Source organism: Myxine glutinosa, chromosome 7 (genome assembly GCF_964187855.1).
Source record: "Myxine glutinosa chromosome 7, kmMyxGlut1.1, whole genome shotgun sequence".
NCBI classification, from domain to species: Eukaryota; Metazoa; Chordata; class Myxini; order Myxiniformes; family Myxinidae; genus Myxine; species Myxine glutinosa.
Genome location: NC_136267.1, coordinates 43,622,318 through 43,641,487, shown reverse-complemented (window position 1 = coordinate 43,641,487; position 19,170 = coordinate 43,622,318). Strand labels below are relative to the sequence as shown.

The 19,170-nt window shown below is 42.6% G+C and overlaps 1 protein-coding gene and 1 long non-coding RNA gene across 2 annotated transcripts in view; one reads left to right on the top strand and one right to left on the bottom strand.

Annotated features, from left to right (window-relative positions):
• The window catches only part of LOC137431189 (insulin-like growth factor-binding protein 2), a gene marked incomplete at its 3' end in the record, with an annotated part of 91,621 nt that extends 82,276 nt beyond the window's left edge, over positions 1-9,345 (bottom strand). The window contains 1 exon segment of the mRNA XM_078781588.1: positions 8,933-9,345. Within this exon segment, the coding sequence (XP_078637714.1) occupies positions 8,933-9,275 (343 nt within the window).
• A 55-nt stretch (positions 9,346-9,400) lies between these two features.
• On the top strand, positions 9,401-18,755 carry LOC137431177 (uncharacterized). The gene is made up of 2 exons (XR_010985208.2): positions 9,401-9,791; positions 17,949-18,755. It is a non-coding gene; the product is annotated as an uncharacterized LOC137431177 (long non-coding RNA).
• Positions 18,756-19,170: the final 415 nt, after the last annotated feature.

Here is a 19,170-nt window from a genome sequence, read left to right as displayed (position 1 = left end):
AGAATGTATGCATCACAGGATCGGTGAGTCTCCAAAATCCGCTTCGTGCTGTTGTCGCGAAGATGCTGGACGATGTCACGATTGTTGTGCTGCTCTCCTACCATGAGAACTGCAATGTCATTGTTGACTGGCCCTCCCCTTCCTCCCCTACCCTTCCCCCTCCCCCCGTTTCCCTCCCCTCCCCCGCCCGGCAATGCCGGGTACTTCTGCTAGTATATATATATTGTTGCGGATCTCGCCGCCGGCCTTCTCCCCTTACCAAGGGGGGATTAGTCCCCTTGTCTTTGACTGGCCGACGGGACCAGGGACCTATGACATCCTTCCCGGACAGCGCGAAATAGGGTCGTAGGACTAGAATCACTATTACCTAATTACTCGCGCTGCCCAGAAACGAGGAAATAAGCCCCGCACGAATCGCGCGTGCTGAGAGGCAGAGCGATGCGTACACGCGATCCGTGCCGTTTAGTTGGTGAACCCGGTTCTAGCGATCTTACTCGTACCACGCTTAGCCAATGGAGAAATCACAGAAGCGGTCGAATTGGGAAGAAAGGAAGAACAGAATTTATTCACACTATTTACAATGATTCCAGAAAGAGAGACACAGTGCAGCCTTATACAGTCTTAACTTAATCCCCAGGACAAACGGGCCCGTCTCACACACAGACACACTCACACGGGGTTTGCAGCTGCAGGATGATGTTCACCACCTCCAGGGATGGCTCTCGTGCAGCTCCCTCCGGCCTCCAGTTCGTCCCGGGCAGATGGTAAGTAGAGGGGCAGGAGCTCTCCGCGTGTCGTTTGGCGCACACGGGATAATACGGGGCGAACGGTAGGGTCTGGGCTCTGGCGGTTCGCGGTTAACACTGGCGGCTATTGCCGCGTTCACTCGCGTGGCTGAATAAGCGATATTCGCCACCGGCGCGTCTGGCTGTCTTTCCTTCGGCACGTACGTAATACTGAGATATAGCGCAATGTCCCCAAAGCGAGCGCTGCGAATTACGTTCTTCCCAGTCCTCTCGTGGGCGCTCTCCCCTTGCGAGTTCTCTCGTGCCAATCAGTCCTCCTCGTTCTCTCTCGTGCTCTCTTGCAAGTCCTGCTCACCACTCCTCGTAAGTCCTCCAAGTCCTCCTTGTAACAAGTCCCTCCAGCGCTAGTCCTTCAAGTCCTTTTATCACGCCCTTTCCCAACGAGTCCTGTTCAAGGGCTTTTCGCAATCACTTTTATAGGCACGCCCCGCGAACCTTCTAGCAATTACCAGATGCGCCTTACCACGCCCTATCACGCCATGCCCTTAGAGCCCTGGTTGGCTGGTGGCCCTTACCGTCATCGCCTCTGACGCGCTGCCTTGACGCCGCCCCACCCCAACCCCGCGCTCCTTCCTCTTAGGCCTACCTCGTGTTACTCGACTAGTGAGTGAGCAAAGGGCAGCAAACGCTGCTGGCAGCCAAAGCATAACAAATGCTGCGGGTAGCCAAAGCGTAACAAACTGAGGGATCAGCCAAATGGGGCGCGGGATCAATTATGCCGATGGAGGTGGAACTTGGAGGGTGGACGTAAAATGAAGGGGGACCTAAACTCATGTCTTTACACAACGCAGATATTACTAGTGGAAATGGCCTATACTTACACATACTATGACATAACTAGTACTCTAAGGTGGCCTACGTGTTGCTCATGGACTAACTATGGGGGGGCAACCCTTTAACCGTTAATGATCAATATGTGCCAATCTCAAAACCGTAGATATATATATATATATATATATATATATATATATATATATATATATATATATATACATATATATATATATATAGAGAGAGAGAGGGAGAGAGAGAGAGAGAGAGAGAGAGAGAGAGAGAGAGAGAGAGAGAGAGAGAGAGAGAGATAGAGAGAGATAGAGAGAGATATAGAGAGATAGAGAGAGAGAGAGAGAGAGAGAGAGAGAGAGAGAGGGAGAGAGAGAGAGGATGAGGATGTTGACACAGAGGCAGTAGATCCAGGAGAAGAGACTATTATACAGTGCCTTCAGAAGGTATTCACACCCCTCGACTTTTATCACATTTTGTTGTGTTTATGCCTGAATTTTAAATGGGCTAAATTTAGATTTTTTTTTGTCACTCATCTGCACATAATACCCCATAATATCAATTTTTTTTTTTTTTTTTTAGAAATTCTTACAAGTGAATTAAAAATGAAAAGCTGAAATGTCTTGAGTCGATTTGTATTCAACCCCATTCTATGACCCTCCAAATTGAGCTCAGGTGCATCCAATTTCCTTTGATCGTCTTTGAGATTTCTCTGCAACTTGACTGGAGTTGTGGCCAATTCAATTTATTGGACATGATTTAGAAAGAAACACACCATTCTCTATAAGTTCACACAGTTGACAGTGCATGTTAGAGAAGAAACTCAACCATGAAGTCCAAGGATCTGTCCGTAAAACTCCGAAATAGAATTGTGAGGAGAAATAGATCTGGGTAAGGGTATAAAACAATATCTAGAGTGTTTAAAGTTCCCAAGAGTATGGTGAACTCCATCATTAGGTAATGAAAATAATATGGAACTACCCAACTCTCCCTAGAGCTGGTCGTCCAACCAAACTGAGCAACCAGGCAAGAAGGACCTAGGTCAAGGAGGTGACGAAGACCCGAATGACCACTCTGAAGAGAACTACAGAATTCCTTCAGTGAGATGGGAGAACCTGCTGGAAGGACAACAGCACTTCAGCACTTCAGCAATCTGAGCTTTAGGGGAGAGTGGTCAGACAGAAGCCACTCCTGAGAAAAAGACACATGACAAGACATCTGGAGTTTGCAAAAAAGCACGTGAAAGATTCTGAAAGAATGAGGCAAATATTCTGTGGTCTGATGAGATGAAAATTGATATCTTTGGCCTGAATGCAAAGCACTACGCCTTGTGGAATCTAGTACAGCTCATCACCCACATAACACCATCCCAACCATGATGCATGGTGGTGGCAGCATCATGCCATGGGGATGCTTTTCAGCAGCAGGGACTGGGAGGCTTGTAAGGATGGAGGGAACAATGTATGGAGCCAAATACAGGCAAATCCTTGAGGAGAACCTGCTTCAGAGAGCAAAAGACCTTAGATTGCGGCAAAGATTTGCATTCCAACAGGCCAATGACCCCAAACATTCAGCCAAAGCAACACTGGAATGGCTTCAGAACAAGAACGTGAAAGTCCTTGTGTGGCCCAGCTGAAGCCCAGACTTGAATCGTATTGAGAATCTGTGGAAAGGCTTAAAGATTGCTGTTCAGTGACACTCCCCATCCAACTTGACAGAGCTTGAGCAAATCTTCAAGGAAGAATGGGAGAAACTCCCAAAATCCACATGTACAAAGCTGATACAGACATACCCAAGAAGACTCGAAGCTGTAATCGCTGCCAAAGGCTTGAAGTATTGACTCAGGGGGTTGAATACTTATGTAAAGTAGATATTTCTGTATTGCATTTTTAATTATTTTGTATAAAAATTCTATAAAAAAAAAAAAAATATATATATACAGACTTGGCATTTAATATGGAATATTTTTTTTGTGGGGGTGAACTTACTTTTCAAGATGTCTTACAACCAAAAGTTCATTGGAATTATGTTGAAATTATTCTAGATTTTGTTAATGTGACCTTTAAAAGAAACAAAAACCACATTTGACATTTCGAAACAAATAAATTGATCCTTGAAAGTGATGTAAACTGATATCGAACTCAATTCATGGACAGTACTGTGTTAAACTTCTGTACGTTTTCCAGAAGTATCTCTTTATTTTGCGCATTAGCCAAAAATTTATTTTAACAAAAACAAAAGTTAAATTACGACTGGGATTACAGACAGTAAAATTACAGTTCAGTACTTCGTGTAACCCCCACGAGCATTCAGGAGAGCACGTACACGTTGAGGCATGCTGTTCACGAGATTTGCCAAGGTTTGGACAGGAATCGCTTGCCATGCAGTGACAATAGCCTGCTGCAATTCACGCACAAAAGTGGGCTGCTGGTCCAAGTGGTCGATTTGACGCATTAATTCTGCCCACAAGTTCTCTATCGGATTCATATCCGGGGACATGGCAGGCCACTCCATATGCTCTACACCACGGTCAGCAAGAAAGTGTTGGATCATGCGAGCACGATGAGGCCGGGCATTGTCATCTTGGAAGACAAAGTTTCCTCGAAAGGCTGCACGAGCAAATGGAAGCAATGTTTCTTCCAGAATGGCCCTGTACTTGAACTGGTTCAGGTTTCCATTCAGAACAACCAGGTCAGTTTTGCCCCCTGCATGAAAAGCAGCTCAAACGGTCACCCCACCACCTCCAGCTTGGACTCTTGGCACTATACAATCTTTGTTGTAGGCTTCATGCACTTGTCTGCGCACTCGGACGTGGCCATCTTGATGATAGACCAGAAATCTAGACTCGTCACTGAAGAACACGTGATTCCAGTGTCCTGGCTGCCATTGACGGTGCTCTCTGGCCCACTGCAATCGGCGCTGGCGGTGTTGTCTGGTCAGGCGTGGCTTTCTCAGGGGACGCCTGGCACGATAGCCTGCTTGAACCAGTCGTTGGTTGACTAGCCTTCTGGATACAAGCACATTTGTCAGTTGCTGCCACTCAGCCCTAAGCCGATTAGCTGACTTTGTACGGCCATTGCGGACTAACCGGTGCAGCTGGCGATCATCCCTCCTTGTGGTTCTGCGGGGACTTCCTGGCCTCGGTATTGGAGTAGGGACACCCCTCTGAGCATTTCGTTTCAGGATCTTTGACACCTGACCTTGAGTGATGCCATACTGCCGAGCAATAGCATGCTGTTTCATGCCGTAATTTCGTAAAGCCACCACTCCATGACAAACAGCATTGTCGAGTTGACGGACCATCTCCAGAGGAAGCGGCAATAACTTTTGGAGATGTGCAGCAGTTGTTTTACACTAATACAGAACGCAACAACCCTTGTATACCCGACTGTGAAGCCAATCATCAAATGCACCTGTCCGTACATTTTGCCATGCCACCTGTGATATAATCCTGTTGTTGACTTCTTGCTGCGACAGACAATCAGTGACATGGTTCTTTTAACAAATAAATCACCAAAGTGTAAAAGAAACTCACCAGATTGATATACTGAGTTAAGAAAGTAAACCCAAGTCAAGAAAAAAAAATATTCAATATTAAATGCCAAGTCTGTATATATTGACATTATGGGGTATTATGTGTTGATCAGTGACAAAACAAAATCTCAATTTTAATCCATTTTAAATTCAGGCTGCAACACAACAATATGTGAAAAAGTCAAGGGGTGTGAATACTTTCTGAAGGCGCTGTATATACTCCTCGTTGCAAGTGTTTTCGCTGCTTCGTATGATTGTAACTAACTCGGGTATTGAACAACGCCCGTGGATTTCGCTGTCACTTCTCACTTCAGTGCAAAAGTTTCAGTCATAACAAGCGAATCACACCGAACTACATTCCATGATGAATATCCACGTCCTTTTCCGTATTTCTGACCAGTATACCTTTAAAATGCAGCACCATGTTCAAATATTTGTGATTCTATCAATGATTACAGTCTGGAGATTCATTAACCCCAGAGGCTGATAATAGCGAAGGGACAGAAGTATCTACTTCGACCGCATGTGGTCGGTCACTGTTTCTCAACGCGGCTGATGCGTCGGACCATTATGAAAGCAAAATACCAGACTCCGAAATACCATACTCAACAATCACCGAGACAGCGACCCCTGCATTGACGGTCTTTATCGAAAAAAAAAAAGACAAATTATATTTTATAAAAATCAGTGTCTTCTGGTTCTAATCATGAAGTTAACGGACAAGACGTAGTGTCTAAAGTGTTCTCTAAGACTTGAAAGTGCGACTGTAGTTACTTCCGCCACCAAAGGTGGATGGAGGTTGTGTTTTCACCCCTGTCTGTCTGTCCGTTTGTCTGTCTGTCCGTTTGTGAAAAAAATATCTCAAAAAGTTGTGGACGGATTCGAACGAAATTTGGCAGAGATGTAGCGTATGTGACAAGGACGAAATTATTACATTTTGGTGAAGATCCACATTCAGATCCGGCTACTAGAATTTTTGAAGTGAATCTTCATCATTGGGAGAGAGGGCCAAAAATTATACATAGCAGGATATCTCAAAATGTTGTGGATGGATTTGGACGAATCTTGGTGGACAGGTTGTGTGTGTGACAAGGAAGAATGGTTTCAATTTTGGTGAAGGTCTGAATATATATTTGGATATGGGAATTATTTAATTTATTAAGTGATTCTTCACCATTGGGAGATGGGTCCAAAAACGATACATAGCAGGATATCTCAAAATGTTGTGGATGGATTTGGACGAAACTTGTTGGACAGGTTGTTTGTGTGACAAGGAAGAATGGATTCAATTTTGGTGAAGATCTGAATATGGATTCGGATATGAAGATTATTTAATTTATGAAGTGATGCTTCACCATTGGGAGATAGGTCCAAAAACGATACATAGCAGGATATATCAAAAAGTTGTGGATGTATTTGGACGAAACTTGTTGGACAGGTTGTGTGTGTGACAAGGAAGAATGGTTTCAATTTTGGTGAAGGTCTGAATATATATTTGGATATGGGAATTATTTAATTTATTAAGTGATTCTTCACCATTGGGAGATGGGTCCAAAAACGATACATAGCAGGATATCTCAAAATGTTGTGGATGGATTTGGACGAAACTTGTTGGACAGGTTGTTTGTGTGACAAGGAAGAATGGATTCAATTTTGGTGAAGGTCTGAATATAGATTTGGATATGGGAATTATTTAATTTATTAAGTGATTCTTCACCATTGGGAGATGGGTCCAAAAACGATACATAGCAGGATATCTCAAAAAGTTGCAGATGTATTTGGACGAAACTTGTTGGACAGGTTGTTTGTGTGACAAGGAAGAATGGATTCAATTTTGGTGAAGGTCTGAATATAGATTTGGATATGGGAAGTATTAAATTTATTAAGTGATTCTTCACCATTGGGAGATAGGTCCAAAAACGATACATAGCAGGATATCTCAAAAAGTTGCGGATGTATTTGGACGAAACTTGTTGGACAGGTTGGGTGTGTGACAAGGAAGAATCGATTCAATTTTGGTGAAGATCTGAATATGGATTCGGATATGAAGATTATTTAATTTATTAAGTGATTCTTCACCATTGGGAGATAGGTCCAAAAACGATACACAGCAGGATATCTCAAAAAGTTGTGGACGGATTTGGACGAAACTTGTTGAAAAAGTTGTGTGTGTGACAAGGAAGAACGGATTCAATTTTGGTGAAGATCTGAATATGGATTCGGATATGAAGATTATTTAATTTATGAAGTGATGCTTCACCATTGGGAGATAGGTCCAAAAACGATACATAGCAGGATATATCAAAAAGTTGTGGATGTATTTGGACGAAACTTGTTGGACAGGTTGTGTGTGTGACAAGGAAGAATGGATTCAATTTTGGTGAAGGTCTGAATATATATTTGGATATGGGAAGTATTTAATTTATTAAGTGATTCTTCACCATTGGGAGATGGGTCCAAAAACGATACATAGCAGGATATCTCAAAAAGTAGTGGATGGATTTGGACGAAACTTGTTGGACAGGTTGTTTGTGTGACAAGGAAGAATGGATTCAATTTTGGTGAAGGTCTGAATATAGATTTGGATATGGGAATTATTTAATTTATTAAGTGATTCTTCACCATTGGGAGATAGGTCCAAAAACGATACATAGCATGATATCTCAAAACGTTGTGGATGGATTTGGACGAAACTTGTTGGACACGTTGTGTGTGTGACAAGGAAGAATCGATTCAATTTTGGTGAAGATCTGAATATAGATTTTGGATATGAGAATTATTTAATTTATCAAGTGATTCTTCACCATTGGGAGATAGGTCCAAAAACGATACACAGCAGGATATCTCAAAACGTTGTGGATGCATTTGGACGAAACTTGTTGGACACGTTGTGTGTGTGACAAGGAAGAATCGATTCAATTTTGGTGAAGATCTGAATATAGATTTTGGATATGAGAATTATTTAATTTATCAAGTGATTCTTCACCATTGGGAGATAGGTCCAAAAACGATACATAGCAGGATATCTCAAAAAGTTGCGGATGTATTTGGACGAAACTTGTTGGACAGGTTGGGTGTGTGACAAGGAAGAATCGATTCAATTTTGGTGAAGATCTGAATATGGATTCGGATATGAAGATTATTAAATTTATTAAGTGATTCTTCACCATTGGGAGATAGGTCCAAAAACGATACACAGCAGGATATCTCAAAAGGTTGTGGACGGATTTGGACGAAACTTGTTGAACATGTTGTGTGTGTGAAAAGGAAGAATGGATTCAATTTTGGTGAAGATCTGAATATAGATTTGGATATGAGAATTATTCAATTTATTAAGTGATTCTTCACCATTGGGAGATAGGTCCAAAAACGATACATAGCAGGATATCTCAAAAAGTTGCGGATGTATTTGGACGAAACTTGTTGGACAGGTTGGGTGTGTGACGAGGAAGAATGGATTCAATTTTGGTGAAGATCGGGATCCAGCTAGTATATATTTTTAAGTGATTCTTCACTATTGAGTGATATGGCCAACCAGGTGGAGGTATGCTCTCTACTGAGTGCCATTCTAGTTCCTCCTGCAACTTTGAGCCAACGTGGTGTTCGCTTCGTACTTAAAGCAAAGCAGACGGTGCGCAGAATGCAATGGTCATTCAAAGTGATTCCCAGTACCTTTCAATCGACATATTGACATCAAAATCGTCCCCCTCAAGTTCAAAGTACCTGCTTGACCAGAGGCGCAAGCTTCGTCGAAAGGAATGGGAATGGACGTGCCCCTGGGACTGTCCGACCTGTTTGTATATATTTACCTGCACCTCTGGGGGCCGCGTCGCTGGGTCTGGTGCAGTGGCCTTGTCCGTCCAGCAACGAATGCAGCGGGTTGTCCACGCCGTCTCGGGGTCGACATTTCATACCGACCCCGCAACGGTTCGTGTACACCCCGCAGGACTCCCCCTCGGCGAGCGCGCACGTCGGGCAACAACCACAGCCGGGCTGCCTCAAGAGCTCGGAACAGGCGCTCTCGGGCGGTGTCGGACACTTGGCCAGCTTGTCCTGGGTGCACGGCGGACATCGGAAAGGCACGTCGTCCCACAGGGCCCCGTACGCGCAGCCGAGCGCAAGGCAAAGCGCACCGAATCTCATCGCCCTCATGATCACCAGCTCGGATAACGTATCTATCCCTTAGTCTGTCTGCACTCTGTCTGTCTGTATTTGTGTCCGGCCCCCGCTTATATGCACTCCCCGTCGACGCCGCCCGCGCCCAGGACTCTGCATAGCGAGCAGGTAATGACGCCATAGCGCCGACTCGCAACGCGCCTGCTGCGGCCAAGCGGCCATCTCGGGGCATTGTCGGTCAAACGAGAGGCCGTCGGCGCCCGATCGTGTTGAACGCAACGTGAAGCCGTCAGTTTGGTTTCGCGTGCTCCAGTTGGAAGCGACATTCGACATTCGACGCAATCGCGCGCGAAATGCTCAGAAACCTTCCGCACGTGATTATTGAAGCAACATCGCCGCGTTTGATCAATCATAACGTATTAAGGCGATCGCTGGTGTCTCCTGGTTCACCCCGTGGAGACAAGACATGTCTGCAAGGTTATGCTCAACGTCCACGTCATCGCAACATACAGCACGAACAGATTAAACGAGTCTACTTGTATAGCAGTACAGGTAAGGCGTGCTTCGTGATGCAGCGCCAACCGCTGGTTCCATGGGTCCATCTTCACAACATCTAGTTTCATTGTCGGATTATCTTCCTTCACAAGTCCCACATGATGATACACAGGTAGTAAGTTTTGAGCTGCCTAGTCTGGGTTAGGATCCCTATCTGAATCTGACTGTAAACAGGTGTTGGTGTATATATAGGCCGATGCATATACATACAGTCACGTGAAAAAGTAAGTACACCCCATGTAACGTTTTGACTTTTTCAACATATTTCAACATACAGCTATTTGATCTTCATTTTAACAATATTGATAGATAAAGGTGAGATAATATAACAAATATCATGAAACATTACATTTTGTAATCCATTGTATAATTTAAATAAACATAAATGCAAATTTCGCATGTGGAAAAAGTAAGTACACCCTTGGCTCTAATAGGTGGTATTGCCCCCTTTGGCAGAAACAACCTTAAGTAGGCGTTTCTTATAACTGTCTACCAGTCTCTGACATCGACTGGGAGAAATTTTTGCCCACTACTCCATGTATAATTCTTTCAGCTGTGCGATGTTTGAGGGGTTTCTTGCATGCACAGCTCGTTTCAAATCCCCCCACAACATCTCGATGGGATTTAGATCCGGGCTTTGACTTGGCCATTCCAGAACCCTCCATTTCTTTCTTTTCAGCCATTCCTTGGTGGATTTACTGGTATGTTTAGGGTCATTGTCATGTTGCAAGGTCCACCTTTGGTTGAGCTTCAACTTTCCGACAGATGGCCTCACATTATCCTCAAGCACCCTCTGGTACAATGAAGAATTCATAGTGGATTCTATGATGGTGAGCTGCCCAGGCCCTGATGCAGCAAAGCTGCCCCAAACCATAATATTTCCACCACCATGATTTACAGTTGATATCAGGTTCTTGTGGTCAAATGCTGTCTTTGGTTTTCGCTAAACATGTCTTCTGGTACTGTGGCCAAATAGCTCTACCTTTGACTCATCTGTCCAGAGCACATTGTTCCAGAAGTGCTGGTCTTTGCCGAGGTGTTCATTGGCAAACAAAGTGCCTTTGACACCATCGATCACACCATCCTCCTCACCCGACTTGAAACCACCTTTAACATTACCGGCACTGCCCTCTCTTGGATTAAATCATACCTCTCTGACAGACGTCAGTTCATCTCCATCAATAACTGCAAATCCCCCACTGCTCCCCTCCCCCAAGGTGTCCCCCAAGGTTCAGTTCTTGGCCCCCTCCTCTTTATCCTTTACCTGTCCCCCCTCGGTCACTTAATCCGCCGTCATGGTCTCCAATTCCACTGCTTCGCCGATGACATCCAGCTTTTCATCTCCACCAAGTCCATCTCCACCGCCACCCACTCTATCCTGACAAACTGCATCACTGAAATAAAATCCTGGCTTCAAATCAACTTCCTCAAACTTAACTGTGATAAATCTGAAATAATCATCATTGGCCCAAAAACGCTCACCAAGTCCACCCATAACTTTGCCCTCAACATCGACGGTTTCCCAGTGTCCACCTCCCCTCACATCCGGAATCTTGGCATCATCTTTGACCAAACCCTCTCCTTCGACAAATACACTAAACAGATCACAAAGACAGCCTTCTTCCACCTGAAAAACATCGCCCGTCTCCGTCCATCCCTCTCCTCTGTGGCTGCAGAAACCCTCATCCACGCCTTCATCACTTCCCGTCTGGACTACTGCAATAGCCTCCTTTATGGTTCACCCTCAACAATCACCAATAAACTCCAATACATTCAGAACTCCGCTGCCCGTCTACTCACCCATTCCCGGACCCGTGACCACATCACCCCCGTCCTTTACAAGCTTCACTGGCTCCCCATCTCCCAGAGAATCCAGTACAAAATCCTCCTCTTGACCTACAAAGCCCTCCATAACCTGGCCCCATCCTACCTGGCTGACCTCCTCTCCAGACACACTCCCACCCGCAACCTCCGCTCTGCTGGTACCAACCTCCTGACCCCCCCCATCCGGACCAAATTTAGATCCTGGGGGGACAGGGCCTTCTCCATCGCTGCTCCCACCCTCTGGAACTCGCTACCTCACACCATCAGAGACTCCTCCTCACTCACCACATTCAAAACATCACTCAAGACCCACCTGTTCAACACTGCATTCAACATTTAACCCACAGCATCTAACCCCTGACTATCTCCTCTCCTTCTCCCTCCTTTGTGCTTTGAATATTTCCCTATTGATTCTTCTTTTTTTGCAATTGTCTTTATGTTTTGCTATGCGTTATGTTTTGCACTCTGTCAAAGCGTCTTTGGGCTTCCTGAAAAGCGCTATATAAAATAAATGCATTATTATTATTATTATAGTCTTGCCCTGATGTTCTTTCTGGAAAAGGTTTCCTCCCGGCACACCTCCCATGTAGATCAAATTTGTGCAGCCTCTTTCTAATGGTGGACTCGTGCACTTTGACATAAACAGTGGCAAGAGCTACCTGTAGGTCCCGTGATGACATTCTGGGGTTCTTACAGACTCCTTTCAGCATCTTGCGGTCTGCTCTCGGGCTGAACTTGCTGGGGCGGCCTGGCCTGAACAAGTTGGCAGTTGTTTGGAATCTTCTCCACTTGTAGATGATCTTCCGGACAGTCGAATGATTGATTTCAAGTTGTTTGGAGATCTTTTTAAATCCCTTCCCAGAGTCGTAGGCATCTATAACCTTCTTTCTGAAGGCCTCAGAGGGCTCTTTTGATCTAGGCATGGTGACGCTGCACACTTCAACAACAAAGAGCAAACCAAACTAAATGTCTGAGGTTTAAATAAGACAGGTTCCTCCAAGATCCTCTCTAACGATGTTCTAATCATTTGCACCTGAGCTGGTGCACCTGATTCTAATTTTAGGTATTTCAAGTAGTGATAAATGTCGGGGTGTACTTACTTTTTCCACATGCGAAATTTGCATTTATGTTTATTTAAATTATACAATGGACTACAAAATGTAAATGTTAATGATATTTGTTATATTATATCACCTTTATCTGTCAATATTGTTGAAATGAAGATCAAATAGCTGTATGTTGAAATATGTTGAAAAAGTCAAAACTTTACATGGGGTGTACTTACTTTTTCACGTGACTGTATGTATGTATGTATGCATGTAAATATGCATGTATGTATGTATGTATGTATGTATGTGTGCATGTATGTATGCATGTATGTATGTATGTATGTATGCATGCATCTATGTATGTATGTATGCATGTATGTATGTATGTATGTATGCATGTATGTATGTATGTATGTGTGCATGTATGTATGCATGTATGCATATATGTATGTATGTATGCATGCAAATATGTATGTATGTATGCATGCAAGTATGTATGTATGTATGCATATATGTATATATGCATGTACATATGTATGTATGCATATATGTATGTGTGTATGTATGTATGCATATATGTATGCATGTATGTATGCATGTATGTATGTATGCATGTATGCATGCATGTATGTATGCATGTATGTATGTATGTTTATATGTATGTATGTATGTATGTATGCATATATGTATGTATGTATGTATGTATGCATGTATGTATGTATGTATGCATGTATGTATGTATGCATACATGCATACATACATACATACATGCATGTTGTATGTATGCATGTATGTATATGTATGCATGTATGTATGCCCCCTCAAACATATACCAATCAGAGCTGATGATCTGGTCACATGACAGGGTGATGTGATTACTTACGTCTGATGTCATTACGGCGGTACAAGGACTGACTCCACACTCCGGCATTTTGATTCCAATTTCGTTCAGGCCAAACATACCGTCGAACCTGTCATGTATCATAATCGCCATGCTCTACCTTGACGTTTTTCATCACCGTGAAACACAAACAAACCGATTGTTAAAATCACCATCAAATATCAAAAGCATCGGCGTTAAGGCTCTTCCAACAAAACGGTACTTATAGGCCTTAGGCTTCATGCCTCACCTTCGGGCCGCTTCGGACAAATTAAGCTGCGGTTTCTTAATACAGTCGTGACAAATCTGCCAAATCTGCCAAACAAGCGGACAGAGTAAAATATTATCTCACTCCTCTCTGCGCATGAGTGGTCGGGACAAATTCAAAGCCATAGTACGGTAAAACGACAAACTTGTCTTTCTATTCATGTTCAAAATATAACATTCAATTTAAATATGTTGTTCTTCAGCCATTCATTCATTCATTCATACAAACCCCTTGGGGTGTGGGGATATTGTTTCATAATATCATTAATATTATGTTATCATTATAAGTCAGTGAAAAGATGGAATAATATTACCCTCGCCAGAGAAGAGAGTGTTGCATTTAAGTCCGTTTGTCTGTTTGTTTGTTTGTTTGCTTGTTTGCTTGTCCGCACATAATAAATATGATTTTCTCTGCAACCGTTGGTCCGATTGACAGGAAATTTCCACCATAGGTACAACTCCACCTGTATAATTTTTTTATGGCAGTTATGACGTCATAGGTCACGTGTTATGGGCACTCATTCATTCATTCATTCATTGTTCTTCAACCATAAACTGATTATCATAAACTGATAAGACAGACAGGCAGACGGACGGACGGATGGACATGAAACGATTGCTGAACCCCGCTTTACGCTTTGCGTGCGCGGTACGTCTCCATCAGTAAAATGCATGTATCTATAAAATACGTACATACATTGCAACATGAATCTATACAATAAAACCAAAAACGTATGTTTGTCCGCTGTATGAATATAGACCAGCACACAAACACCATACAAAAGACACGTTATTTTACCCGATATTGTACAATATGGGTTGGCAGGATAGCCAAGAGGTACACACACTCGCCTCTAAGCTGTCTAGCGTGGGTTTGAATATACCATATTCCCATCTGCTGACATTAGTTGACGGATGCCAAAGATCCCACAGTGTCCTTAGTGAAGAGTAGGAGAGATATCACCAGAATCATGAACAAAATTCCAAATTCCTGCTCCATCTCTGGTAGGTCGGAGGTTCAAACCCAGGCTAAGTTATATCAAAGAATTTAAAACGTTACGTGTTACTTCCTTGCTTGACGTTCAGTATTTCAAAAAAGGATAGAGCATGGACAATCCTTATAAGTTGGTATCCATGGGGAGGAGGAAATTCCTCTTGAGGAAATGCCCCATTGAGTGTGGTAAGAAAAGCGGCGCCATTGTCGTGAGATGACGTCACCCTGGGAAGTGACGGCACTTCCCCCCCCCCCCCCTCCCCGCTCAGTCTCTGTGTTTGTCTCAATTGACAGTCCTGTGTATTGTCTCGTGTATTCGTCTGCATATCCAAGTGAGTGAGATGTTTGTGTGTGGCAGCTCCACTTCCGAACCTCAGATAGTGTAAAAATAAATAAATAATAATACATGTATAGCAACTTTGTTTATTTATTTTCCTTTTTTATGTATGAAATTTCACAATAGATCCTACATAGAGCTTGCTTAAGATCTTGCTTAAGATCCTAGGGTCAATTGCATCAGGGGCACCACCACACCCCCAGAAAATGATGCAACCAGCAGCCACAGGTTGCATACGGATAAACAAAAGAAGAAATATGTCGTGCATAGTACGATACCTGCGAAATTTCGAAAATAAGTTGTTGACCTTTTGTCTAGGTTGACCTCAAAAATAATTGGTGGTTGAATTCCGTGATCTGATATGTAAGTCCACTTCAACCTTCAAGTCAATCGGATGGAAATTGAGGATTTTAGAAATTTAAAAAAAAGTGGTTGACCTTTGGCCTTTGTTGATCTTTTGGCCTACACTGATCTCAAATATAGTTGGTGGTTGAATTCAGTTAGCCGATATGTAAATCCTATTCAAATTTCAAGTCAATCGGATGAAAATTGAGGATTTTAGAAATTTGAAATTGTTGTTGACCTTTGGCCTATGTTGACCTTTTTGCCTATGCTGATCTCAAAATAGTTGGTGGTTGAATTCAGTTTGCTGATATGTAAATCCTCTTCAACCTTCAAGTCAATTGGATGGAAATTGAGGATTTTAGAAATATCACCTAAGTTTTTGACCTTTGGCCTATGTTGACATAAAAATATTGGTTGTTGAATTCAATGATCAAGTATGCAAAACCTCTTCAAAATTCAAGTCAATCAGATGAAAATTGACGATTTTAGAAATTCGACCGATGTTGACCTTTTCACATTTAGGCGTCAAAAAATTGTTGGTTGAATTAAGTGACCGGATATGCAAATCATGTTCAAATTTCAAGTCAGTCGGATGAAAATTGAGGATTTTAGAAACTTTACCTAAGTTGTTGACCTTTGGCCTATGTCGACATTTTGACCTTTTGATCTCAAAATCAATAGGCTTCTTCCTTATGACCAACTCTAGCATTTGGTGAAGTTTGATGAAGATCATTTTCAAAATGTGACCTTTAGGTGATTGACATACAAACAGGCAAACAGACAGAATAACGCACAAGACCAACCAATATACTTGAAAAATCTTCGATTTTTCCAAGTAATAAAAAAGCAAGTGCAGTTTTTTTGTACAAGTGTGATTCAAGGCTAGCCTTCCCATTTTGAGCTGGGACAATTGTTTTAAGAATGACTGATTGCTGCAAGTTTGTGGAGGGGTTGTGGCAACATTTGACACCTCCCGTGTGAAGTGATATAACAGGTTTGCAGAGCATGTTGGGTTTTTCCAATAGGGCAAACTCGTATCCTGGGGACATTGTTGTGTTATCAAATGCACTTTTGGATGAATGCAAATGTCAAGCCAGGAGATTATCTGCACAGTTTTGTGATATGTTTATCTCAAATGGAAGTGCGTTTGATTTCCTTTTATTAATAGGTCTCAGAAGAGTGGCAGTGGCAGCATTAAACCCAAAACTATCATGTAACTGCAGTATTCTTGGAGTTGGTGGATAGAAGGTTAGAAGGGGAAAGAAAGCAAATGTTGAGTTCCAAATCATTCGAAGGTATGCAGCTGATCCATTAGAAGAAACACTTCAGAATGAAGAGAATTCCATAGAGAGGAATTGCAGGAATAGAGGAATTAGAGTTAAAGAGAGCATGGCAGAAGGAAGAATAAATCCCTAAGCCACCTAAAGAATGTTGTGCCTGGGTGAAGCATGTGGGCCATTGGGGCAGGTATGTCGGTACGAGGTAGTTGCAAACAATAAAGATCGACAGAGTCACGAGAGTGGGAATTGTGATATAATTTAGCCAGGGAAGTGACCTTTGTAAGGGTTGGTCAAGGATTGCAAAGAATTTTGAGGGACAGACATTCCGATCAACCATAAAGCTTGAGAATGAATTTGTCGAGGAGTGCTAAGTACATAAAGAGTTGCAATCCTCCTTACCAGCTCCACCTCCTCAACCTCCTCCACCACCTCCCAGAAAGGCGAACAGTAATACGATTTCTTCTAATATAAGCAAGAAATTATTTTTCATATCAAAGGGAACCTGATCGTCTGGAGGCGTCCTTTGCCACTTGCAACAGATGATCTCTTCAACTGAGTGAGATAGTCAAGGAGACCCCGAGCGATCGTTCCAGGGTGGTAGAGTTGGAATAAAATCATCCAACTTGGGATGCGTGCTTACATATTTGCTGCATTGAACTGTACCAATTTAGTGAGGCCTCAAGTATTAAATGTTTGAGATGTACCATTAGATTAGGAAAATATATAAGTTATTGCTATTTCTGGAAGTCAGAAGAGCAAGTGCAGTATTAGGAGGAGCAGGTATATAAAGGAAACGCATCTATGAATATTGTCGTCACCTACACTAAGATGAATATAAGATTTGTGTTGGAGAAAAGGAGTTTGTAAATTAAGAAGAAAAGAGTGTTGGGTCTAAAACTGAGCCTTTTCAAAATCTGGTGTTGGTGAGGAATCGAGAAAATGAGGAGTCACCAATGACAACACAAGTATATGGATGGATTAGCTAACAAACAGGAGATTCCTGAAATAATGGGCTTTCTCAAAAATGGCAACTTAACTGGTATGTTTAAAATTGGACATGGATCGGTGCAGATTAACTTTGAATGATAAAGTGCAAGTTAACGCACGCACACACTTACCTTGAACAACTCTCATAGATCTGTGACCATTGCACACTTATTTTGGGTGGTGTTCCACAGATGGTGTCCAATGGAAAGCTCCCTCAAAAGCTGTGCAGTACAAAAAGTCGAAATGAAATCTCAAGCAAGTCATCAACTCCATCTGATGAAATTTACATGGTTCTGATGTGAAAGTGAAAAGTAGCCGAGTTTAGACGATTGTCTTCTGGTTCTGTATTGAGAGAGAAGAATGAATGGGATCATCAATCAACTTGGTGAATGCACCACGTGGATACATTTTCTAGGTGAAATTTCCACTTTGTATCTAGCACATGTACATTATGAGCTGGGATAATTTATAAAACTCATAAAAAATACCCACTCGTAAAAAAATTGCTGAAGTACATATATTTGTGCAAAGCCCAGGACAATGACATTGGAAGACAATGGACAAGGTAATGCAGTATTGAAGGTGTATAGATATGAATTGATAATCTTTGAGGTGAATTTCGATTTTTAAAATATATTTGAATTTTCTTTCTATTCAATTTCTGCTTTTCCCCAGTTTCTCCTTCCACTTACGTGATTGAGAGTTGCGCATGTATCCGGCCTGTTCACCTCATGTGATCCTCCTCCCTCTCCCCTTGCTCTCGTCCTTCCCATGTCCTTTCTTCCTCGAGGTCTCCTATTTTAATCCTGTACCCTTCTGTAGTGTTGATGTGTCCCCCAACACCCCAGCAATTTCATTGTCCTTTTTATGTTATGTCCAGGGCTGTTTTGTGCTCCAGCTCTTCCACGATCCTCAATTCTGCATAAAAAGACTGCGTCTATCTATGTAACTATTTCTTTATTTAGACATTATTCCAATGAAATCATACTAAAATACGCCATTTGTCTCTGTCTGTCTGATGAAATTTTGACACCAATACATCCCGTCGTTGCTTATCCAATCTCAACCAAACTTGACAGGATGACTAAAGGTTACATAATGAAGGTTGTAGCGCATTCATTTGCCACCCTCCCCAAGGGCGTTTTCTCCCCCGAGCTGGTTTTCCCCGCCATTGCCGTCAATGGGTTGTGTGTTGAGGTGTATATCGATGTTAAGTTAGCTTTATCGTGGCGTTTTTCCAAGGCCGCTTCGAATAACAAGACTAACGATAATAGCCGGGGAAGCCGGTGTTGTCAATGAACACGTACATATTATGTTGAAAAAACAGATTATGCTGGATCCCTTGGCTTGAGAATTTTGAAGCTTTGACGCACCAAATCGCTCAATAGAGGCCGCCATCTTGCGGATGCGGAA